This window comes from Anguilla rostrata, chromosome 1 (assembly GCF_018555375.3).
Source record: "Anguilla rostrata isolate EN2019 chromosome 1, ASM1855537v3, whole genome shotgun sequence".
NCBI classification, from domain to species: Eukaryota; Metazoa; Chordata; class Actinopteri; order Anguilliformes; family Anguillidae; genus Anguilla; species Anguilla rostrata.
The window spans coordinates 74,085,921-74,112,241 of NC_057933.1; the positions used below are offsets into that span (position 1 = coordinate 74,085,921).

The 26,321-nt window shown below is 41.0% G+C and overlaps 2 protein-coding genes, 1 long non-coding RNA gene and 1 pseudogene across 8 annotated transcripts in view; 1 reads left to right on the forward strand and 3 right to left on the reverse strand.

Moving 5' to 3' along the window:
- Positions 1-164: 164 nt before the first annotated feature.
- Positions 165-15,784, reverse strand: LOC135235184 (interferon-inducible GTPase 5-like). Of its 3 annotated transcripts, none has more exons than XM_064300455.1 (4): positions 15,722-15,784; positions 2,883-2,960; positions 1,572-2,140; positions 165-1,311 (listed from the first exon to the last, which is right to left on the reverse strand). In XM_064300455.1, the coding sequence occupies exons 2-4, from the start codon at positions 2,951-2,953 to the stop codon at positions 686-688; spliced, it is 1,266 nt and encodes a 421-aa protein (XP_064156525.1). In that variant the 5' UTR covers positions 2,954-2,960; positions 15,722-15,784; the 3' UTR covers positions 165-685. The 3 variants fall into 3 exon arrangements, with proteins under 3 accessions (XP_064156525.1, XP_064156515.1, XP_064156534.1); XM_064300445.1 differs by lacking the exon at positions 15,722-15,784 and adding an exon at positions 9,219-9,604; XM_064300464.1 differs by lacking the exons at positions 2,883-2,960; positions 15,722-15,784 and adding an exon at positions 9,219-9,602.
- The window catches only part of LOC135235217 (interferon-inducible GTPase 5-like), a 29,096-nt gene continuing 14,009 nt past the window's right edge, over positions 11,235-26,321 (reverse strand). The window contains exons 1-3 of one of the 4 annotated variants that reach the window (XM_064300515.1): positions 15,722-15,768; positions 12,593-13,161; positions 11,235-12,332 (exon numbers count right to left, since the gene is read on the reverse strand). In XM_064300515.1, coding sequence (XP_064156585.1) covers positions 11,752-12,332; positions 12,593-13,154 — 1,143 coding nt within the window. In that variant the 5' untranslated portion in view covers positions 13,155-13,161; positions 15,722-15,768 and the 3' untranslated portion in view covers positions 11,235-11,751. Of the gene's footprint in view, positions 12,333-12,592; positions 13,162-13,998; positions 15,206-15,721; positions 15,769-26,321 lie in introns of those variants that run through there. The other 3 variants (XM_064300497.1, XM_064300522.1, XM_064300506.1) reach the window with 3 other exon arrangements.
- Positions 16,983-25,111, reverse strand: LOC135235196 (interferon-inducible GTPase 5-like; annotated as a pseudogene).
- LOC135235319 (uncharacterized) lies at positions 21,370-23,439 on the forward strand. Its single transcript, XR_010324341.1, has 2 exons — positions 21,370-22,191; positions 23,144-23,439. It is a non-coding gene; the product is annotated as an uncharacterized LOC135235319 (long non-coding RNA).

Genomic DNA, 26,321 nt, shown 5'->3' on the forward strand with positions numbered 1-26,321 from the left:
TTTCGAAGAGGTAAACAGATTTATGTTTCTTTACCACAAACCATAGTCACTCTTATGTTTTCAGAAAGTAACAGTAACAGAAATTAAACATGCCTTTTAACAGGGGAAAAGTGTCAAACTAAATGTAGTGCCATCAGTTCATAATGAATGAAAAAGTACACTGATGTTTTTTGCATGTGATTTATTCAAGAATAAAAAATATACATATAATCGCACACATATTAAACATATAGTTATAGATTGCATTGACTAAAGATTGGTGGATTTTACTGTGCTTCATGTGTGACATTAATTTGTTTTATTTAAAAGACAGAATACCAGCCCAAACCCTGTATGTGCCAAACTAATCCCAAAAAAACAGAACATGGATAGGTTTCCTGAGATATAGATGATGTTATTATGTCAAATAAATCAAACCAGCTAAGAATTTGTCCATGGTGTCAATTAATTCTCTTTATAGATACATCCACATAAAAATCCAAAGTGACAGTCATGAGTATAATAAATGTGTATATTGCTCATTATAAAAAATAAAGAATAAAGATTGCTTAGCTGTGTTATTCCAGTACAAACAATACTATATCTTGTAAAAGAATACACAAACTTTAAGTTCCACGAGAACATCTTCATAAAGATCACAGGTACTAGTACAGAAAGGCACTTTAACTGGTGAGAAGCCTGCTCTTCACACTTCTGTCTGCAAAGCTCTCATCAGGACGTTGTGTGCGTCGTCTGCCAGCTCATTCAAGCAGGACGTCAGCATGCTGTGAGTGGTGGCGTACGAGATCCCCCCGGCTGCCATGGAGCCGAACACCGGGATTGCGCTGACCCAGAACTCCAGCAGCATCAGCCCTGCCCCAGCAAATTTGGTCAGCAACTTGATGATCACGTCGACCGATATCTCCTTGTTGAGGGGAGATTTGAGGACCGCCATCAGCTCCTCCAGTGGCACATTCGTTTTCTCAGAGAGATTCTGCAGGGATTCATCATCCAGGCCAAAAGCCTGGTAATAACTGGTGAGCTCTTTGACCAGGATGGTCACATCCACCGCCACGGACAGACCTGGGATGGGCACAGCTGCTATGGCACCCGACAGCAGGGCCATCTTCCATATGTTGGCCTGCAGGGCCTCCTTCTTTCTCTTGTTGATGTCTAGGGTGATGTTGGGCAGTGACAGCAGGAGCACACACCGCTTGTGCTTGGGCAGCTCTCTCTCCACTGTCTCCTCCAGCTGCGGGAAGTCATAGAGCTGCAGATCGAAGCTGGAGATGAGGAAGACTGTGGGGGATTCCACCCCGCATTCCTGGAGGCCTTAGAGAAACAAAATAGTACAGTTACAAAAACAAATTAATGACAGATTTAAATGGTCAGCTGTCCCAAACATTATACACCTGATACAGGGTGGCAGTGTAAGATAATGGGTAAGGAGCTGGTCTTGTATCCTGAAGGTCAGAGGCTCAATTCCCAGGTAAGACATTACTGTTGTACCTAGTTATAACTAGTAGCTAGCTAAATTTCCCTCTGGAACAGCTGTGGTAGGGGACCCAATTCTACATTACATTGACCCCTACCTTTGATGCAGTTTTGCCGAATTAAACAGAGTGTTTTGTTCTGGTCAAATCCCTTTTTCCTTTTCTCTGAATCTAGGTCTCTGTCGATCTTTGAGCGGACAAAGTAGAATTTCTTCTTCATGCCCTGAATCTCAGTGGCCAGCTGCACGTTGCTGACTTTGAATCGTTCTGAGGCAATGATGATGAAGAAATCATAACGCTGGAATTCTACTTTTTGAAGGTACTCGTCTGCTTTGAAGTTGGGTGTCCCAATCCCGGGAAGGTCCCACACTTTGACTTGGGGATATTTAGGGTGGGGGTACACAGTTGGCTCCATGGTCGTCTCAACCACACTGGTTGGAGCCGCCCCCTCGTCTTCGTCCCCCAGGCCCCGGAATGCATTGACAAAGGTGGACTTGCCAGAGCCGGACTCTCCCGTGATGGCAATATTTAGTTCCACACAGTCAAGCTGCTCACAATATTCCTGGATCTTAGCCACCGCTGAAGTCAAGGTTTCATTTTCCAGTGCCTCCCTGATCTCCCTCACCTCATCCTCATCAATTATGTAATACCCCTCTTCCATGGTCAACCTAATGAGAAAATACACAAATACACACATACAGTGAGCAGCATAATGTTTGGGACAAAGACATATTTTGTCTTGATTTTTCTTGATTTGGTTTTGTACTCCACAATTTTGGGCTTGTGTTCAAACAATTCACATGTGGTAAAAGTGCACATTCGCAGCGGTTATTTAAGGGTGTTTTTATACACTTTGTTTACACAATTTGGGAATTAGATCACTTTTTATACATAGCCCCCACCCATAGCACACACACACATTTCAGAGCACCATAATGTTTGGGACATTTTGGGACGGCAGGTATGGGCATTAAATAATTGAAGCATAGGAGGTGGGCATAGAGGACACCAAGAAGGGAATGAAGGATGAGCTCGTGCTTCTGCAGGGATTGTGCCTGTTTATTCACATCAGCAGCCATTAAAATGGTTAATGAAAAACACATTTTCAACGTACAAAAATAACAAGTTACTCACACATACAAAGCACTGTCTAGAAGTCATAAATCTTGGCCTGCCTTTAAAAGTATTGATGTCAAAATTGCGCCAAGTTACATGAAACAATATTGGCCATCTTAGCTCACACAAATTAAACAGGCTGTATTCCAAAACAATGCTCCCCAATGTTTCTTAAATTGTTTGTTGGCTCAGGGGACTGAGCAATCCATGTCCCTGAAATAACCATGGTTTCACCCCTTAGAAGCCGTCCTAGATCAATTGAAGACCAAATGCGAGGATGTGCCATGTTCTCACCTTGAGTTTTCCAGCACCTCCCTGATCTCCCTAATCTTATCCTCTTCAATCCTGCAGTAATTGTCAGCCATAGTCAACCTAATGAGAAAATATACATACAAACAGCATGAAATAGACAAATAAATGCATACAGTATAACACAGGGGTGTCCAATCTTATCCATAAAGGGCTGGTGCGGGTGCAGGTTTTTGCTTTAGCTCAGCACTGCAACACCTGATTCAACTGATTGACCAATCATGGTCTTCAATCATGACATTGATAAGCTGAAATATGTACCATATTTACACCCTAAAATGCATCCTTAATTAAATGAACAAATTAAAAGGAAAAATTAGCATACCCTGGCCTAACCCCATACCCTCCCAACTGAAAATTCCAGCTTAAACTTAGCTGGTCAGGCTGGTTTAAACTGTGTTTTGCGTACTTCTAGCTTGTTTCAGCTGGTTGACCAGCTGTTCACCAGCTGAGCATCCTATCGTCAGCTAGTCCACCAGTTCAGCCACCCTCAGCCATAGACTAGCTATGACCAGCAACTGACCAGCTATATCTAGCTAGAAGAAAACCGCTTAGAATCCCAGCTGGGCTGGTTACAGAAAGCATTTCATCATGATCTTACCGTGTGCGAACAACAAGAGGAATATATGTCCATTTACTACTTAATTGATGCTATCTAGTGAAAGGGTAGAACCAATCAGTAGAAAAGAACATTAAACTGAATAACATCAAGAATCTACAAAAACAAGGAATCATGGTGCAAACATGACAAAATGCTAATGTGGAAAATGTAGTAATAGGCACGATCTTGTGTGCCCTAGAAAGGTTGCCGTAGTTCTATGCGCATGTCATGTGTGAGCGGTGGAATAAAGTATGGAGTTGCAAGCATGAAAGTCTCCGGCTGAGTAGCTTAAAAATCATACTTCCACAGAAAAGATCCTGAGGTGTGTTTTCATTATTATTTTTTTATTTTTTTTCATGATTCCTTTAAGATAATTAGGGCTGTGAACTGACCAAAAATGTAATTTGAGTATTGTATTTAAAAAGACATTTGATTATATTCAAATATTTATAGAAACAATTATTGCACTTCCAAAAAATGTGTGGGATACTTTTAGGCACTTCCTGTTTTATGTGTTATCTGAAGAAAAACGTTTTCAACGTACAAAAATGGCAAGTTAATCACACATATAAAGCACTAGAAGTCTTTAAAACTAACAAAATCTAGGCCTGCCATTAAAAGTACTGATATCAAAACCACGTGTCATTACATTACATTACATTACATTACAGGCATTTGGCAGACGCTCTTATCCAGAGCGACGTACAACAAAGTGTATAACCATAACCAGGAACAAGTATGACGAAACCCCTAGAGAGAAGTACCGGTCCAAGTACAGGGAACAACCGCATAGTTCAACTTGGACCCTGATGGTTAAACTGATTAACACTAACAACGAGAACGGCAACAACGCAATCTATGGAAAAATAAAAATAAATAAAAGTACAAGTAGTCGTTAAGACAGGCGCATCAACTAACTAACCTATGAAACAGCTGCCTAGTTACAACCCTAAGTTTAGTCATTTACAGGGGGGAAGGGAGGGATGGAGAGAGGTGCAGCCTGAAGAGGTGGGTCTTCAGTCGTCGTTTGAAAAGTTTCAAGTTACAGTAAACAATATTGGCTGCCTTAGCTAACACAAATTAAACATGCTGTAATCCAAAGCAATGCTGCTACCCAATGCTTCTGTAAAGGATTGACCGGTGGCTGGACAATGGTAAGCAGCGGAGGAGACAGTGTTTTCCAAAACCAGTGATTATTAAAATTTATTTTTAAGCAGGTGGATAGCCAGTGTCAAACTATATACAGATTATGGTACATCACAACACATAAAACAAAAACTGTACAAAAACAAAATTAAATGAGAATATGTTGCCAGGCTATGTCTACCTCAGACCCTGCACACATAAGTACCCATATTGGGATGGCAGGTATGCCATCCCGCCAAGTTACGCCTTGGCGGGTCATGCCCCATACCTATACAGCACCAAGAGTTTGGCACTTTTCAGGGTTCCCCACAGAAATAACCACAACAGCCACAGACACTCAGCCCTTAAAAACATTAAATTCTGTACATTCTCACCCCATTTCAACAGACAGAATTCATACAACTTCACATGTCCACACAATAAAGCCCCAAACTAAGGGGATTTTGCGTTTTCTCCTTCTTCTTCTTCTTCTCATTCTTATTTTTCCCACAAACAAAATGTCTCCCCATTGGACATTTTACCGACACCAGCCAAATCTTCACCTACACGACCCAATCAAAAACTCGCATACACACGCAAAATACCCTTACCTTTTTACTCTGAAACATTTCCTGGTTAAATAGCTAGTCTGCCTGTGGCCTAGTGGGCAAGGTTACAGTCTTGGGAACGTGGGGTTTTAGGTTCAAGCCCAGCTAGGAACATGCTTATTTTACCCTCACTAATAATTGTCTACTACTTCTTAATTATTGCTTTTGCACCATATCTACCCGCCGTTCACCAAACGTATACACTGCATTATGACGTACTGTCTGCACGTTCAGTTATTAACCGGCTACAATATTGCAAAGCCATATGGATTCAACGGGAGATGTTCTGTGCTTACTGGCCTGTGTTCTTCTTTAAAACCACGGACAGGTTTGCTAATGATATTTCACGCATTGCATAGCTATGTCATGGTGCTGCACTAACAAAGTCACAGACTGGTAAACCTCCGGTTGAAGGATTGAATCCCGCCTCGCCCTCAGGCAGATAATTTCCTCTTTCACACTAACGTTATCTTACGCTTATATTTGCTTTACCAAAACTCACTCACGGCCACCCATATGCATTTCATGACAGCAAATGTATTCCTTTTATTAAAAAGTTACACCAGTTCACCACTGTGCCATTTCTACTAACTATATTTCTTCACTTGGCTACCGTACAAAACCTTCTTATCAGCAAACGCCACGTTTCTACATTCATGTTACCTCGCCCTGTTCTCTATCTAGCCACATACAAACAATTACTACGTATGTACGTTCTGCAACTCCCCATTAAAACATTACATTTAAAATCATGACTCACTCATAATTATAACTACTAGTACTGAACATGAGAAAAGCACATCAGTGCAATAGATTTCACACATTACTTAACCCTACACTTTAAGAACTACTGTTTTATACAGACTGTTATATATACCGTTCGATAAGGAAACTCAGCTCACTCATGGTCACTTCATTTACTTTGCGTTATAGTCTGTGATCATGTAAACCTTCACCTACATGCCCATTATGCTATAAACATATTGTTTCAACTACGCAATTTCATAATTTCTCCTAATTTCTCTCACACTGTTGTTATTTTCTCATATGCAAAGCCTGCTGGGACATATGCGTCTGCTCCTATTCTCCACTATCAAGTTTTCCAGTTCTAGCTTACCAAAACAGCGAAAAGGATTCCTACCTGCAGATAAGCCTATCAAAATGCCTTATAAACCTTACAAACACTAAAAGTGCATCTCCACGAAATAACGGACAACAGAGCAGGACAGAAGGGTAAACAAGTTGCGACCTAGGGAGCTCTAATTCTATGGGCTCCTGATTCTTTTGTCAATCAAGGCTCGTTGGATGGCCGTCAAATCCGTGAGTACATACACTGGCCATATTTCACCTGTGTTTCTGATGCATTTACACTTATGCCACCACACCCTTTGTCACCAGCCACTCACCAGCAGTTTTCTACATGAATTTCAATGTGTTCCATGAGACAATTCAAAATATTTGACACTTTGATCTGACACAAAGTTTGCATGACATTGTAAAATGGTAAGATTACAAAACACAGGGCCAAGTGACTTGAAAGAATTGAGGAAATATTGGGTAGCATTGCTTTGGAATACATCTTATTTAATTTTGGTGAGGCAAGATAGCCTATATTGTTTGTAGTACCGTAACTTGGCGTCATTTTGATATCAATACTTTTAATGGCAGGCCTGGATTTTGGCAGCCTGAATTAATGAGTTATAGACGGTGTATGTCTTGTATGTGTGAGTAATTTGGCATTTTTGTATGTTGAAAACATGTTTTTTTTTTATGAGATTGTCTTTACTGCACTGGTGACAACCAGTAACCTCAACTGTAAAAACCCAACTCCCCCAGGAGCCTAATGCAGGCCTTTTAAAGCAGCAGCTCCTACCATTGCAGTAATAAGCTGGAATTAAAACAACAACCACTACCAATTGCTTATTTAAAATCAATAAGCAATCACAGTAATTACATACCAGTTAACAAATAGAGGAATTTACCTTCCCACAATCAACAGGGTTCTGAACAGCATTAAAATACCTTTCAGTACGCTGCTCACTAAATCGCTCCTCCTACAATGGCACAGCCCGACAACACGCCCAGAAAATCCTCTACAAAAACACCACTTGGTACAGCCGCCTGTTTTGCGGCAGGTACAACACGGAAGAATGCTGAATGAATGTAAGTTGAATATAGATTGTTGTTTCTTGTTTTGGCTGGATACTAACAATAAACGGTAACAAATGTATTTGTACTACGTGTTTTTCTTCCGATGTTATTTAAGAATACCGGTAGGCCTTTCCCGGCACTCTAAATGCACCTGGAGAGACTGTTACGGTGAAGCCACACTATACGCGGCGCCGCCGCGCGGCCTCCATTCATTTTCAAACAAGGAAGCAAAACATTCCAATTTTTTCCCACAAACCAGATTTAGTAACAGCTGAAGCTGTATTTATGAAGAAAGAACTATTCTAAATGGCCAAAGTTGAAAAATAGCAACTTAGACGTTGTAGGAAAATTTTGAGACTCCCCATGATTGAGATGACGTCACATGTTAAAGTTAGGGTATTCCCATCAATGTTGATCAGACCGTTTCCTCCAAACTCTCGATGCTGCATGATAAATATATATCACATGTATAACTATACACTAATATAATCAATATGTAATCCAATAAACCTATATCAGTATGTGCAGCTAAGCTTATGGAAACGCAGGAAACCACAGTATCCACTGTAGAAAAAAAGCAAACGCAGAAGGCTTTAAAGAAAACCATACTTACTCAGCAGAAAACTATTGCCAAGTAAAAATGCTAGAAGGCGAATATTTTTCCAAAACAAAAAACACGTTATTGCCAAGTAAAAATGCTAGAAGGCGAATATTTTTCCATAACTAACAAAACGCTATTGAAGAACTAGAAGACTAACATTTTTACAGTGACCCTTATGTAAACTGAATATATATGGAAAATTACAGGAGGCTATAAATCCTGTAACTTGTATACTTAAAGAAACATTACAGAAAAAGACTAACATTTGTTTAAGGGAAAGTTGGGGTAACATTGCACAATAACGTTATCATCTAAAGAACAGAAAATCATTGTGGTACCAAGAAGGTCAGGCCGACCCAAGAGCAGGAAATCAAAATCCTTGTAGTGCCAAGAAGACCAGATGGCTGGTATTTTTAGAAATGTGTTAAGGGGAGTTGTGGGGTACATTTGTGTATAAAATGTATGTGAAACTGACAATCGAGGTTCAATTCTGCAGAGTTGATCCGGCTTTGTGCACCTGTGCAATACAGTCTAACTTTTCTGAAGAGCTTGCTGCTGTGGTGTCTTTTCCCTCATGAAATTGTTTTCTACAGATTGGTGATTGGACTTCTGTCTTCTGATTCTGAATTCTGTCGGTTGCTAGACACGACAAGGTCAATGCTGATCTGATCAAATCCTAGCCAATGAGTTTTGTATACTTAATACTGTGCAATATCCATTTGTAATGTTTATCTCATTGTATATCTTGTTACTTTTAAATTCCCATTAATATCCCTCTGTGTATCAGGGAAGCCAGTAAGCAATGTACTCTAATGTGGAATAAAAATGTACTGGAAAAAACTATAAAGGATTGAGAGATGTTTCAGAAAGACAGAAAGGAAGGCAAATGCTATCTCTGAGACAACACCAGACAGATCGCCACGTAAGTTCTGAACCCCCCAACAAATATTGCGTGACGCATACACACGCAGCACAGATATATGTGTGTGTGTGTGTGTGTGTGTGTATTGTACTGCGTTAATTTGTTCAAATTATTGGAAGCTATTAAGGTACTTAGGAAAATAAACCAATAAAAATATATATATCTCCTCAGCGAACGCAGCCGATGAATAACTTAATAGCCAACTCAGTTTACATCGTTAACGAACCACACCAGAGACCAATGGGACTGTAATCACCCATTTCCTTGACATTGTAGAGTAATGTATCGACTATTGCATTAAGACATTGCTTACCTTCAAGTTAGAACAGAGTTGAAACGTTGCAATTGAGCTCTTATCTCTCGGAGCTGAAAGTAAATATGAAAACCAGCCTATTCAACGACCCGTAAGCTCAATAAATTGTATCGTTTGTGTTACGCTACCCTCTCTGTACGTATATCACCTGGGCTAGGCGGCTACGGCTGACGCCGAAGATTGGGTGGATGCACCATACTAACTTTGCCCAGGTACGGGATGTACGTGACGGAACTCAAACTGTAGAAAGCGTCATACTCCGTTGAGGGAGAGGGCGGAAGGGAAGCAGGTGTTGTACACTAGGGATCTCGTCGCTTTGAAGTTCCCTTTCCTTTATGAATGAAGGTTTGGAAGCGCTTGCAGAAACCGGTTAATTTTTATTTTATTCGTTTTCCCCCTTTCGCTGGCATTCAAGATTTATTGCATATATACAAATACAAAAAATGCGTAGAACAAAAAAAGTTTGTTTTATTTAAGCATCTTGGAAGACAAAAACATGTAGCGGTGAAATTATTTCACTATACAAACACTATACACACACACACACACACACACACACACACCGGCCACTTTATTAGGTACACCTTGCTAGTACAGGGTTGGTCTTGTGCTACTGTATCTGCTTCAAGGTTCGACATGTTGTACGTTCAGAGATGCTCTTTTGCATACCTCGGTTGTTACGAGTGGTTATTTGAGTTACTGTTGCTTTTCTATCAGCTCGAACCAGTCTGGCCATTTTCCTCTGACCTCTGCCACCAACAAGACATTTTCGCCCAGGGAACTGCCGCTCACTGGATATTTTATCTTTTTCAGACCATTCTCTGAAAACCCTAGAGATGGTTGTGCGTGAAAATACCAGTGTATCAGCAGTTTCTGAAATACTCAAACCAGCCCGTCTGGCACCAACAACCATGCTACGTACAAAGTCACTTAAATCACCTTTCTTCATGGTCCCTCAAAGATAGATCTCTTTACACGGATTAAATCTGGTCTGCTTTTTTTCTCTCTTTTTTCAACTAAAGGACAACATTTCACTGACGTTCCCAGATTCTGATCTCTGAAATGATATTTCCAAGATTTCCAAGATATTTAGGCATATTCATTTAGACCAGCCTAGTCTTCTGCTGGGGTTCCTAACCCTGCTCCTGGCGAACTACGGTCCTGTAGGTTTTTATTTCAACCCCAATTTGGGACCCCTGATTTTAATAATTAGCAGCTCAACAAGATCTCTATGGACCCTCTGGAAAAAAGTATGAAAAAGTGCCTATAAATGCACAGATGCTTATCACAGAGGTGGTACCCTATAGATATATAAAATTCTACCCCTGACAAGTTCAACATAATTAGCATTTTCTCTTGTAAAAGGTACTCAGTAGTACCAAAATATAACATTATAGCACTTTCAGGGCAAATTTTGGAAATTTGGTCCTAATAAACAAAAATGTACCTCGTCTCTACCTTTATTTTCGACTCTGTGAGATGTGATTTGTTAGGGTTAAAACCTACAGAGTGACATATCCCGGAACTGTTGTACGTCAAGTGGTCATTATGATTGTTGGTGATTGGTGAGCTAATGTTCACTGATACGCTTGTATTTTAAAGTTAGAGGACACTACAAAGAGTGAATACTCAAGGCAGAGACTCTTGAGGCATTTCACGTGGCTATTGATAGGCTATGGGGAACTGCTGTAGATGTGAATTTATGCATGATGTGTGTTGCTGGGTGGTCTTATGTAAATCAATTAAGATATCATGCTTATAGTGATGCAGTATATAATGACTGGATATGTGATTTTTTCTTTTACCTGCAAGACTTGAAAAGACGAGGGGGCTTGATATTGAGCAATTACTTTGCCTTTGGATTTCAGACTTTTTAACCAAGAAACAAGGTGTGAAAATCAAAAGTAAGCACTTGTGAAGCGAGAATGACAGAAAGGAAACATGCCTTTTAACAGGGAAAAAAAGTCAAACTCAACTTAGTGCCATGAGTTCAGAATGAATGAAAAAGTACACTGGTGTTTTTGTGTGTGATTTATTCAGGAACAAATGCATATAATTGCACACATTAAACATGTAGGTGTAGATTGAATTGGCTACAGTTTGGTGGATTGCACTGTGCATCTTGTGTGACTTTAATTTGTTTTATTTAAAAGACGGAAGACCAGCCCCCAACCCTGTATGTGCCAAACTAATAAAAAAAAACAGAACATGGATAGGTTTCCTGAGATATAGAAAATATTACTTACGTCAAATAAACCAAACCAGCTAAGAATTTCCCATGGTGTAAATTAATTTTCTTTTTAGACCTGTTAATACATCCACATCAGAATCCAAAGTGAGAGTCATAATTATAATAAATGTGTATATTGTTCACATTATACAAATTAAAAATTGCTTAGCTGTGTTTTTTCAAAAACAAACACTACTATTTCTTGTTAAAGAATATACAAACTTTAATTTCCATTAGAACATCTTCATGAAGATCATAGGCACTAGTACTGAAAGGCACTTTAACTGGTGTGAAGTCTGATCTTCATACTTCTGTCTGCAAAGCTCTCATCAGGACGTTGTGTGCGTCGTCCGCCAGCTCATTCAAGCAGGACGTCAGCATGCTGTGAGTGGTGGCGTACGAGATCCCCCCGGCTGCCATGGAGCCGAACACCGGGATTGTGCTGACCCAGAACTCCAGCAACATCAGCCCTGCCCCAGCACATTTGGTCAGCAATTTGATGACCACGTCGGCCGATATCTCCTTGTTGAGGGGGGATTTGAGGACCGCCTTCAGCTCCTCCAGTGGCACATTTGTTTTCTCAGAGAGATTCTGCAGGGATTCGTCATCCAGGCCAAAAGCCTGGTAATAACTGGTGAGCTCTTTGACCAGGATGGTCACATCCACCGCCACGGACAGACCTGGGATGGGCACGGTTGCCATGGCACCCGACAGCAGGGCCATCTTCCATATGTTGGCCTGCAGGGCCTCCTTCTTTCTCTTGTTGATGTCCAGGGTGATGTTGGGCAGTGACAGCAGGAGCACACGCTGCTTGTGCTTGGGCTGTAGATCGAAACTGGAGATTAGGAAGACTGTGGGGGATTCCACCCCGCTTTCCTGGAGGCCTTACAGAAACAAAATAGTACAGTCACAAAAACAAATGAATGACAGATTTAAATTGTCAGCTGTCCCAAACTTCATACACCTGATGCAGGGTGGCAGTGTAAGATAATGGGTAAGGAGCTGGTTTTGTATCCTAAAGGTCAGAGGCTCAAATCCCAGGTAAGACACTACTGTTGTACGTAGTTATAACTAGTAGCTAGCTAAATTTCCCTCTGGAACAGCTGTAGTAGAGGAACCAGTTCTATATCACATTGACCCATACCTGTAATGCAGTCTTGCCGAATTAAACTGAGTGTTTTGTCCTTGTCAAAGCCCTTCTTTCTTTTCTCTGCATTTATGCAGTTGTTGATCTTTGAACGAACAAAGTAGAACTTCTTCTTTGTACGCTGGATCTCAGTGGCCAGCTGCACGTTGCTGACTTTGAATCGTTCTGAGGCAATGATGATGAAGAAATCATAACGCTGGAATTGTACTTTTTGAAGGTACTCGTCTGCTTTGAAGTTGGGTGTCCCGATCCCGGGAAGGTCCCACACTTTGACTTGGGGATATTTAGGGTGGGGGTACACAGTTGGCTCCATGGTGGTCTCAGTCACGCCAGTTTTAGCTGAGCCCTCCTGTTCGTCCCCCAGGCCTCGGAATGCATTGGCGAAGGTCGACTTGCCAGACCCGGACTCTCCTGTGATGGCAATATTTAGTTCCACACGGTCAAGCTGCTCAAAATAGTCCTGGATCTTAGCCACCGCTGAAGTCAAGGTCTCATTTTCCAGTGCCTCCCTGATCTCCCTCACCTCATCCTCTTCAATCGTGCAGTAATCCTCAGCCATAGTCAGCCTAATGAGAAAATATACACATAAATGACATAAAATATAGACAAATAGATGCATAAAGTATAACAAGATAGAGCAAGTCACCAGCAAAATTACTGAACTGGGAGCATAAATGAAGTGTGCAACAAATCAACAGTTCTGGCAAGAAAACAGTTTTCTTTAACGACTGAGCAAAACAGCTTAACTGTAGACACCAGTTTTGCCACCATCTTACTCTACTAGTTTAACCAGCTTTGACCAGCCATAGACCAGCTATGACCAGCGAGAAGTGTTGAAAACAGCTTAGAATCCCAGCTGGTGTTGGAATCCCAGCTGGGCTGGTTACGGAACGCATCTCGTCATGTTCTTATTGTGTGCAAACAATAAGAGGATTATATGTCCATTTACTGCTTTGTTAGTGTTACCTAGTGAGAGGTTACAAACAATCAGAAGAAAAGATTATTAAATTGAATAACATGAACAATCTACCGAAACAAGAAATCGTGGCGCAAGACATGACAAAATGCTAAGGTGGAAAAAATCCTGCAGTGTGTTCTCATTATTATTATATTAGTTTACTATAGCCGTTTCAGGGTCCTTACGTAAACATAAACTCAGGATATTTGCACCCCATAGTCACTCGCCTAAACACTAATGCTGTAGCAAGATGCACATTTCAGACCCAAGAGATAATGTTTAGAAATGCAGAAAAGATTTCCAGCGCTCACATACGATTTAAAAAATACATTCTAGAATGTAAATGTTTTAAATTATAATTTGGGGCTGAGTATGTCCAATTCCCACCCTAATTAGGAGTGTCCAACTATCGGTAACTGCAGCCACATTCATGGACAAACCCTACCGTATATTTTTCATGATCTGCAAATTTCTCCACGGAAACATGTGGTGTCACCATTCCAATTCTTTTCAGACTTTTCAGACTTTTCAGACTACGGCTGAGCTCACACAGAGCGGAGTCGGGGATGACCTTTCATATGCAGCTTTGACACACAGTCCACAGGCAGCCAACTGACCAGCGAGGGAGACGAGAGAGCAATGAAATTCAGACCCATAACCCACTGATCCCTCCCATTCCCTGGGTGACCCAATCGCTTATAGCGCACCACCCAACGAAGCTACATTCATTTTTTTAACAATTCAAAACAGGTTTTTTTTTCCCTGCTTGAGTCGTATTTGAATATCCAATCTAAACCTGACAGCCATAGCCACATAAAATGCTTTCAAGACAACCTCACAAAAAAATAACAAACACTACATTCTTGCTTTGACCTTTTACTTAAAGAACTGGTTTCAACAGGCACAACTGGAAAAGAAAAGATGATGGAAGTGGGTGGAGTGCATGCTGTAGATCTAATTTGTTAAATGCAAAAACATAACTGACAATAGGCTATGTCTCTGTTCACTAAATCTTAGGACTGTTTATTTCCGCATGAAAATGTGCAGGGCTAATTCAATCTGCAACCCATGTCCAATTTTAAAATGTAGTCCCCTGTAGATTTCCCTCCCAGTGCCACACACAACCTAAACCCCAGGTCACATCTGGCCCCCCTAGTCCCCATGAAAGTATCCTGGAACTGGAATATTGTCTTGGGATACTGTCCCAGCATGCCTTGCACCTGTGCGACCACCTCCGTCACCACTCGCGACTGCAGGCTACTGCTCATCTCCTGGATCTCCTCCTTGCTGATTGTCTGCAGCCTTGCCATTGTTGCACTTCAGCGTGCATCAGCACTAGAAACACATTGCCACAGGTTCAGATGTAAAGCACTGGAGACTGTAGCCCAATACGGTAGAAGCGCAAAATGGTGACTTCAGCATACACTGAGAACAATTTTTTCAAAGGAAAAAAAATTACATATTCACATTTTGTGAATCAGCCCAGTCCAGTGATTGGCACTGGCCACAAGGATGACTAAAAGCATGACAGATACGTGTCACTTAATTCTTTCATATAGAACTTTTGTGCATTTATATATACCGAGTACACACGCACACACACAAGCTGTGAGTGAGGCACAAACAGAGAATGATGCAGAGAAGTAGAAAGTCATAGCAAAAATAAGCATGGATTCCGAAGATGTCCGCACGTGGAAGTGAAACAAATCATTTAATCAAATTTTAGAAAATGAGCGCCTGTTATGAGGCGCATTCCTCAGCAAATTGCAAATAGATGCTTAAATCAAGATCTAAACCACAAAAGTGCAGCCACAATTGTGCTGAAGACTAGATGCGCAAATATCTCACTATTCCTGTTCTATCGGTTCAGACTCCGGCACACTGGGACACTGAGCATAGAGACCCGGCAATCTCATGGCCTTCTCCGTTTACGTTATGAAACAGGGGTGCTGTTATGCACTGTGTGAATCGGAGCGCCGGCAACCCCCTGTAGCCGTGACTGTACTCACGATGCAGCGTGGCCCCTAGGGACGTACTGCTTTTATAAAACGGTCACAACCAATAGAAACAATTCAATATTGAATGAAATATTTCTGAAATACTCAAACCAGCCCGTCAGGCACCAACAACCATGCCACGTTCAAAGTCACTTAAATCGCATTTCTTACCCATTCTGATTCTTGGTTTGAACTTCAGCAACTTCGTCTTGACCGTGTCTACGTGCCTAAATGCATTGAGTTGCTGTCACGTGATTGGCTGATTAGATATTTGCGTTAACGAGCAGTTGAACAGGTGTACCTAATAAAGTGGCCAGTGAGTGTGTGTGTGTGTGTAGATTTAGATCTTCCTTCAGGTGTAGAAAGCAGTGCATGGTCCCTCAAAGATAGATCTCTTTACACGGATTAAATCTGGTCTGCTTTTTTCTCTCTTTTTTCAACTAAAGGACAACATTTCACTGAGGTTCCCAGATTCTGATCTCTGAAATGATATTTCCAAGATATTTAGGCGTATTCATTTAGACCAGCCTAGTCTTCTGCTGGGGTTCCTAACCCTGCTCCTGGAGAACTACTGTCCTGTATGTTTTTATTTCAACCCCAATTTGGGACCCCTGATTTTAATAATTAGCAGCTCAACAAGATCTCTATGGACCCTCTGGAAAAAAGTGCCTATAAAGGCCAGATGCTTATCACAGAGGTGGTATCCTATAGATACATAAAATTCTACCCCTGACAAGCTCAACATAATTTGCATTTTCTCTTGTAAAAGGTACTCAATAGTACCAAAATATAACATTATTACACTTTCAGGGCAAATTTTGGAGATGTGTTCCTAAGAAACAAAAATGTACCTCGTCTCTACCTTTATTTCCGGCTCTGTGAGATGTGATTTGTGAGGGTTATAACCTACAGAATGGTGGATATCCAGGAACCGTTGTACGTTATGTGGTCATTGTGATTGTTGGTGATTGGTGAGCTAATGTTAATTTATACACTTGTATTTTAAAGTTAGAGGACACTACAAAGAGTGAACACTCAAGGCAGAGACCCTTGGGGCATTTCACATGGCTATCGATAGGCTATGGTGAACTTATGCATGATGTTTGCTGTAGATGTGAATTTATGCATGATGTGTGCTGCTGGGTGGTCTTGTGTAAATCTGTTAAGATTTCATGTTTATAATGATGCGGTATATAATGACTGGATATGTGAATTTTGCCTTTACCTGCAAGACTATATGAAACGATGATATTGAGCAGTTCCTTTACCTTTGGATATCAGACTTTTTAACCAATAGGAAACAAGTTGTGAAAATCAAAAGTAAGCACTTGTGAAGCAAGAATGACAGAAATGAATCATGCCTTTTAACAGGGGAAAAAAGTCAAACTCAATGTAGTGCCATGAGTTCAGAATGAATCAAAAAGTACACTGGTGTTTTTGTGTGTGATTTATTCAGGAACAAATGCATATAATTGCACACATTAAACATGTAGGTGTAGATTGAATTGGCTACAGTTTGGTGGATTGCACTGTGCATCTTGTGTGACTTTAATTTGTTTTATTTAAAAGACGGAAGACCAGCCCCCAACCCTGTATGTGCCAAACTAATCCAAAAAAACAGAACATGGATAGGTTTCCTGAGATATAGATGATGGTACTTACGTCAAATAAACCAAACCAGCTAAGTATTTGTCCATGGTGTCAATTAATTCTTTTTATAGACCAGTTAATACATCCACATAAAAATCCAGTGACAGTCATGATTATAATAAATGTGTATATTACTCACATTATAAAGATTGCTTAGCTGTGTTTTTTCAAATACAAACACTACTATTTCTTGTAAAAGAATATACAAACTTTAATTTCCATTAGAACATCTTCATGAAGATCATAGGCACTAGTACTGAAAGGCACTTTAACTGGTGTGAAGTCTGATCTTCACACTTCTGTCTGCAAAGCTCTCATCAGGACGTTGTGTGCGTCGTCCGCCAGCTCATTCAAGCAGGACGTCAGCATGCTGTGAGTGGTGGCGTACGAGATCCCCCCGGCTGCCATGGAGCCGAACACCGGGATTGTGCTGACCCAGTACTCCAGCAGCATCAGCCCTGCCCCAGCACATTTGGTCAGCAATTTGATGACCACGTCGGCCGATATCTCCTTGTTGAGGGGGGATTTGAGGACCGCCTTCAGCTCCTCCAGTGGCACATTTGTTTTCTCAGAGAGATTCTGCAGGGATTCATCATCCAGGCCAAAAGCCTTGTAATAACTGGTGAGCTCTTTGACCAGGATGCTCACATCCGCCGCCACGAGCAGACCAGCGCAGTTGCTATGCTAGCCGACAGCAGGGCCATCTTCCATATGTTGGCCTGCAGGGCCTCCTTCTTTCTCTGGTTGATGTCCAGGGTGATGTTGGGCAGTGACAGCCGGAGCACACGCTGCTTGTGCTTGGGCAGCTCTCTCTCCATCGTCTCCTCCAGCTGCGGGAAGTCGTAGAGCTGCAGATCGAAGCTGGAGATGAGGTAGACTGTAGGAGATTCTACCCCGCTGTCATGGAGGCCTTAAAGAAACAAAATAGTACAGTTACAAAAAGAAATGAATGACAGATTTAAATGGTCAGCTGTCCCAAACTTTATACGGCTGATGCAGGGTGGTAGTGTAGTATAATGGGTAAGGAGCTGGTTTTGTGTCCTAAAGGTCAGAGGCTCAAATCCCAGGTAAGACACTACTGTTGTACCTAGTTATAACTAGTAGCTAGCTAAATTTCCCTCTGGAACAGCTGTAGTAGAGGAACCCGTTCTATATCACATTGACCCATACCTGTAATGCAGTCTTGCCGAATTAAACGGAGTGTTTTGTCCTTGTCAAAGCCCTTCTTTCTTTTCTCTGCCTCTAGGTCTCTGTCGATCTTTGAGCGAACAAAGTAGAACTTCTTCTCTGTACGCTGGATCTCAGTGGCCAGCTGCACGTTGCTGACTTTGAATCGTTCTGAGGCAATGATGATGAAGAAATCATAACGCTGGAATTGTACTTTTTCAAGGTACTCGTCTGGTTTGAAGTTGGGTGTCCCGATCCCGGGAAGGTCCCACACTTGGGGATATTTAGGGTAGGGGTACACAGTTGGCTCCATGGTGGTCTCAGTCACGCCAGTTTTAGCTGCGCCCTCGTCTTCGTCCCCCAGGCCTCGGAATGCATTGACGAAGGTTGACTTGCCAGAGCCGGACTCTCCCGTGATGGCAATATTTAGTTCCACACCATCAAGCTGCTCAAAGTAGTCCTGGATCTTAGCCACCGCTGAAGTCAAGGTCCCATTTTCCAGTGCCTCCCTGATCTCCCTCACCTCATCCTCTTCTATTACACAAAAGTCCTCTTGCGTGGACGAGCTAATGAGAAAAAATACAAATTTAATAATACAAACACATACAGTGAGCTGCATAATGTTTGGGACAAAGATATATTTTGTCTTGATTTTTCCTGATTTGTTTCTGTTCTCCACAATTTTGGGCTTGTAGCCAAACAATTCACATGTGGTAAAAGTGCACATTTGCAGCAGTTATTTAACGGTGTTTTTATGCACTTTGGTTACACAATTTGGAAATTAGGGCACTTTTTATACATAGCCCCCACCCACAGCACACACACACATTTGAGGGCACCATAATGTTTGGTACATTTTGGGATGGCAGGTATGGGCATTATATAATTGAAGCATAGAGGGTTGGTATAGAGGGCACTAAGAAGGGAATGAAGGATGAGCTCATACTTATGCAGGCATTGTGCCTGTTTATTCACATCAGTGGCCATTAAAATGGTTAATAAACAAATGGTTCAATGTACAAAAATAACAAAAAATAAGTTACTCACACATACAAAGCACTGTCTATAAGTCATAAATCTAAGCCTGCCTTTAAAAGTATTGATCTCAAAATTGCACCAAGTTACATGAAACAATATTGGCCATCTTAGCTCAAACAAATTAAACACACTATATTCCAAAGCAATGCTACCCAGTGTTTCCTAAATTGTTTGTTGGCTCAGGGGACTGAGATATCCATGTCCCTGAAATAACCATGGTTTCGCCCAATAGAAGCCATCCTAGATCAATTACAGACCAAAAGCGAGGATGTGCCATGTTCTCACCTTGAGTTTTCCGGCACCTTCCTGTTCTCCTTCACCTCATCCTCATCAATCCTGCAGTAATTCTCAGCCATAGTCAACCTAATGAGAAAATATACATACAAACAGCATGAAATAGACAAATATATGCATACAGTATAACACAGGGGTGTCGAATCTTATCCATAAAGGGCCGGTGTGGGTGCAGGTTTTTGCTTTAGCTCAGCACTGCAGCACCTGATTCAACTGATTGACCAATCATGGTCTTCAATCATGACATTGATAAGGAGAAATATGTACCATATTTACACCCTAAAATGCATCCTTAATTAAATTACCAAATTAAAAGGAAAAAAGAGCATACCCTGGCCTAACCCCGTACCCTCCCAACTGAAAATTCCAGACTTAGCTGGTCAAGCTGGTTTAAACTGTGTTTTGCGTACTTCTAGCTTATTTTAGCTGGTTGACCAGCTGTTCACCAAATTAAATTTATTTTTAAGCAGGTGGATAGCCAGTGTCAAACTATATACAGATTATGGTACATCACAAAACATAAAACAAAAACTGTACAAAAACAAAATTAAATGGGAATATGTTGCCAGGCTATGTTTACCTCAGACCCTGCACACCTAACTACCCATATTGTCTTTACTGCACTGGTGACAACCAGTAATCTCAACTGTAAAAACACAACTCTCATACTATTGTACTTAATTGGCGAAACTTCATTGGGCTATCAAGCCTACATGATTGGGTTTGTAATATGAAATGTGTATTTTAGAGGCTGAAACATGTAAAGTTTTTGTATGTATTTATTGACCCCCCCAGCCTCTTCTATATGGTGATACAGAAATGTCATCACAGGGATAATGAAGTATTCTATGCACTGTATATATGGATGGATGTATGTACGTATGTATGTGTGTGCAGCATTTAGAATACTTTACATGCCCAAATTTTGGAATTTTTGGAAATGTTGAAGAGGTTGTACATTTTGTAAAACGAACTTGACAAGCAAGCAGAAGCATATCCTTTCTGGTGTGTAAGTGTTCATCAGCTGTTGAAAACATTCATTTAAATGATGTGTTCTTCCATGGGGCCAGTTTTTCACATGATACTTTGATGTGACAGTGAAAATTTTGAATGACGACAATGTGTTCAGATGGTAAGAACAAGTTACATTAAAGAATTTAAGAAACATTGGGTAGCAGCATTGCTTTGGAATACAGCATATTTTATTTGTGTTATCTAAGGTAGCCAATATTGTTTATTGTAACTTGGCATGATTTTGATATCAGTACTTTTAATGGCAGACCTAGATTTTGCAACTGTTAATGATTTATAGTGCTTTGCATGTGTGATTAATGTGCCATTTTTGTATGCTGAAAATGTTTTCTTTCAGATATCATTTCTTTTTGTGAATTGTTTGTTCTGAGAAAGTGATAAAGTAATCCATATAAATGTAGACTATGAGAAGTATTCGTACACATTCATACAAAGACGCATACATCGTAGCCAGTCCAGGATGTACACTGATGTAATTGGGAGGCAGAGCAAGATTTTAGGGGGGCGAAGTTTCACATAATTTGTGATGAGTAGCGCAGCGGACCTGGGTGCAAAAATGCGAAGTAACCCTTTAAGAAGCGGTTGTGGATAACCGTTATCCTTGTGTGAATTTTTACAGTAAGATGAATGTGTACCGTTAAACACTGTCGCTTTGGTGGATATATAAAGCAATGGCTGTGACAAATGGCAGGGTGGCAGAAGTATAAGAGGCTGGCACCATGAGATACACAACAGAAATACCCACAGTGTATGTACTCACTGATTTGACAGCCATCCAACGAGGCTTCATTGAGAGAATTATCAAAAAGGTCTTTCAATTTGAGCGCTCGGGGTCACAACTTGTGTAACCTTTTGTCCTGCTCCATTTCCTGTTATTTCTTGTGAGACCGACTTTTTGTGATTATGAGGTTTATAAGGCATTTGGATACGCTTAGCCATAGGTAGGACTCCTCTTTGTGTCTTCCTTAGGTAGATCACTGACCTTACGTGACAGTTCAAGAAGAAAAAGTAGGTAATACTTGTGAGAAATCGAACAGTTGACATTGGACAATAGCATGCACAGACATATTTCCCAGAAAGCTTTGCATGTCAGAAAATACCACAGTAGTACCAAAGAAATGAGCAGAAATTATTAAATTGAGTAGTTGAAACAATATGTGTTTCGTAGAATGGGCATTTAGATGAAGTTTGACATGATCACAGACTACTGCAGATAGTGCCCCGTCAATAGAGACAGAGCAAGTCCAGCCCACACCCGGAGGGGAAAACAATTCATCGCTCTCCAAAGGCAAATACCGTTTTTCAGAGACCGTTATAACATTGTCGCTACACTGAAGTAGCAAGCTAGAGCTAGACTAATGCAGGTATGTGGATTTTAACCCGTCTATGTTTTAACCAAATCTTTGTTTTACCCACAGCGGTGTGTCGAATCCTCATATTTTCAAAGGCGACGCAAGAGGGTAAGCTAACGTAGTGACGATTCTCTCTGCCCACTCAGTGGTCTGCAGTGTTTTCACGTCACCTTTTGGTATCGGCTCAGCTCGCTTGGAACCTCGACGGAGGTGATACCAATGAACGTATCAGGTACCAGGTACTATCCACAACTTTTACCAGATGGAAAACCAAAAAGCCAGTCGAGTCGAGCCAGTACCATTCAGCGAAAAAGCGCCATATATGACATTTTGATTGGCTGGTGTAAGTAAATGATTGGCGGATGCATGGGGAACAAGTTGGTGTCTTTGGTGGGGTCTTGCTACCTATGGGTCATACCCAAGCCAGATACAAACGTTAACCCAGTGTGGCATGCTTACAGAGAGCACAAGCAGGATCATTAATGTACTGTTTTGTTATCTTTGTGTGTTTATTTGATGACTTGGAGTTTTGATTTTGATCTTTGAATATGTTAGGGGAAAGTGCAATGCTTCAGGGAGACTTGTCAACACACGCCATTCACGTATAGCCACCTCACTAAAAACATACTTATGCATCTGTATATTACCATCATTGCTCATACTGTAAAATAAACTGCATTGACTTTAAATGGGAATTCCGTTTTGACTGCTGCACACCTAGCAGTTTCAGGGTCCTAACATGAACACAGGATATCCGCACCCCGTAGCCACTCGCCTATACACTAGTGCTGTAGTAAGATGCACGTTTCAGAATGAAGAGACAATATTTTGAAATGCAGAACAGATTTTCAACACACACACGTGATTTAAAAAATACATTCTGGGATGTAAATGTTTTAAATTATAATTTGGGGCTGAGTGTGTCCAATTCCCACCCTCATTTGGAGTGTCCAACAATCGGTAACCGCAGCTACATTCATTGACAAACCCCACCGTCTATTTTTCATGATCTGCGATTCTCCACTGAAACATGTGGTGTCACCATTCTGCCTCTTTTCAGACCACAGACTACAGCTAAGCTCACACAGAGCAGAGTCGGGGATGACCTTTCATATGCAGCCTTGACACACAGTCCACAGGCAGCCAACTGACCAGCGAGGGTGACGAGAGAGCAATGAAATGCAGACCCCTAACCCACTGATCCCTCCCACTCCCTGGGTGACCCAATCGCTTCTAGCGCACTGCCCAACGAAGCTACGTTCATTTTTTTAACAATTCAAAACAGGTTTTTTTTTCCCCCTGCTTGAGTCATATTTGAATATCCAATCTGAACCTGACAGCCATTGTCACATCAAATGCTTTCAAGACAACCTCACAAAAAAAAAAGTACTGATACAAAAGCCACATTCTCGCTTTGACATTTTACTGACAGAACTGGTTCCAGCAGGCACAGTCGGAAAAGAAAAGATGATGGAAGAGGGTGGAGTGTGTGCTGTAGACCTAGTTTCTTAAATGCAAAAACAAAATTGAAACCAGGATATGTCTCTGTTCACCAAACCTAAAAACAGTTTATTGCAGCATGACTATGTGCAGGGCTAATTGCTAATGCAGTTTTAAACCCCAGGTCACATCTGGCTCCGCAAGTCCCTATAAAAGTACCACTTATCAATTCACCTTCATTTGAGAGATACCACTCAGCAGGGTTAACTATATCTGAAACATATATTTGTATCTGAACATATGTAACAGATTCTTTATCTCGCAACTTATACAATAACCTAAACTTTGTCTAGTTTGGAGTTCTGTCACACAGAACAAGCTATATGGGCTGTATCGAATTCAAGCAACATTTACTCTTAGCTGACAAACAAGGAAGCAAAACATTCCAATTTTTTCCCACAAACCAGATTTAGTAACAGCTGAAGCTGTATTTATGAAGAAAGAACTATTCTAAATGGCCAAGTTGGAAAAATAGCAACTTTGAGGTCAATGCTGATCTGATCAAATCCTAGCCAATGAGTTTTGTATACTTAAACATTACAAATGGATATTGCACAGTATTATCTCATTGTATATCTTGTTACTTTTAAATTCCCATTAATATCCCTCTGTGTATCAGGGAAGCCAGTAAGCAATGTACTCTAATGTGGAATAAAAATGTACTGCGAAAAACTATAAAGGATTGAGAGATGTTTCAGAAAGACGGAAAGGAAGGCAAATGCTATCTCTCTGAGACAACACGGACAGATCGCCATATAGGTTCTGAACCCCCCAACAAATATTGCGTGACGCATACACGCAGCACAGATATGTGTGTGTGTGTGTGTGTGTGTGTGTGTGTGTGTGTGTGTGTGTGTGTTGTACTGCGTTAATTTATTAAAATTACTGGAAGCTATTGAGCTAATTAGGAAAATAAACCAATAAAAATATATTAAATCTCCTCAGCGAACGCAGCCGATGAATAACTTAATAGCCAACTCAGTTTACATCGTTCACGAACCACACCAGAGACCAATGGGACTGTAATCACGCATTTCCTTTACATTGTAGAGTAATGCATTGACTATTGCAATATTAAGTAAGACATTGCTTACCTTCGAGTTAGAACAGAGTTGAAACGTAGCAATTGAGCTCTTATCTCTCGGAGCTGAAAGTAAATATGAAAACCAGCCTATTCAATGACCCGTAAGCTCAATAAATTGTATCGTTTGTGTTACGCTACCCTCTCTGTGTGAGTACTTAAATCACCTGGGCTAGGCGGCTACGCCTGACGCCAAAGATTGGGTGGATGCACCATACTAACTTTGCCCAGGTACGGGATGTATGTGACGGAACTCAAATTGTAGAAAGCGTCATACTCCGTTGAGGGAGAGGGTGGAAGGGAAGCAGGTGCTGAAAATACCAGCTGGATCAGCAGTTTCTGAAATACTCAAACCAGCCCGTCTGGCACCAACAACCGTGCCACGTTGAAAGTCACTTAAATCGCCTTTCTTTCCTATTCTGCTTGGTTTGAACTTCAGCAACTTCGTCTTGACCATGTCTACGTGCCTAAATACATTGAGTTGCTGTCACGTGATTGGCTGATTAGATATTTGCGTTAACGAGCAGTTGAACAGGTGTACCTAAGAAAGTGGCCGGTGAGTGTGTGTGTGTGTGTAGATCTAGATCTTCCTTCGGGTGTAGAAAGCAGTACTTCCTCAAAGATAGATCTCTTTACACGGATTAAATCTGGTCTGCTTTTTTCTCTTTTTTCAACTAAAGGACAACATTTCACTGAGGTTCCCAGATTCTGATCTCTGAAATGATATTTCCAAGATTTCCAAGATATTTAGGCATATTCATTTAGACCAGCCTAGTCTTCTGCTGGGGTTCCTAACCCTGCTCCTGGAGAACTACTGTCCTGTAGGTTTTTATTTCAACCCCAATTTCGGACCCCTGATTTTAATAATTAGCAGCTCAACAAGATCTCTATGGACCCTCTGGAAAAAAGTATGAAAAAGTGCCTATAAAGGCCAGATGCTTATCACAGAGGTGGTATCCTATAGATACATAAAATTCTACCCCTGACAAGCTCAACATAATTTGCATTTTCTCTTGTAAAAGGTACTCAGTAGTACCAAAATATAACATTATAGCACTTTCAGGGCAAATTTTGGAAATTTGGTCCTAATAAACAAAAATGTACCTCGTCTCTACCTTTATTTTCGACTCTGTGAGATGTGATTTGTTAGGGTTAAAACCTACAGAGTGACATATCCCGGAACTGTTGTACGTCAAGTGGTCATTATGATTGTTGGTGATTGGTGAGCTAATGTTCACTGATACGCTTGTATTTTAAAGGTAGAGGACACTACAAAAGCCGCGTTTCCACCAAAATTACCCGGAACTTTCAGTCCCAGGAACTACTTTACCAGAAACTAAAAGGTTCCTTCAGCCAATGGTTGTCTGCGTTTCCACCGGGGTCTAAAGTACCGCGAAGATTAGGCAAATTAGCCCACTGACGTTGTCGTCGGTCCATCTGTCATATGATTTCTTCTATAACCCCATACTACCACCGAAGTTGCCTACATTATTTTCTAATAACCGGGACAGCCCGGAGGGGTTTATTCCACTTATATACAACGGGTTACCAACAATGACTATATATGGTTACTTTTGTATTTATTGATTTTCATATATCCTCTCAAACACATTCATTAACAGCAGAAAACATGCACACGTTGTAAACAATTTGCTGT

Coding starts and splice junctions, on each gene's coding strand:
- LOC135235184 (XM_064300455.1), bottom strand. CDS start 2,953: ATGGCTGACAATTACTGCAGGATTGAAGAGGATAAGATTAGGGAGATC. Junction 2,141..2,882: donor GAGGTGCTGGAAAACTCAAG/GTGAGAACATGG, acceptor TTTTCTCATTAG/GTTGACCATGGAAGAGGGGT. Junction 1,312..1,571: donor TCGGCAAAACTGCATCAAAG/GTAGGGGTCAAT, acceptor TGTTTCTCTAAG/GCCTCCAGGAATGCGGGGTG.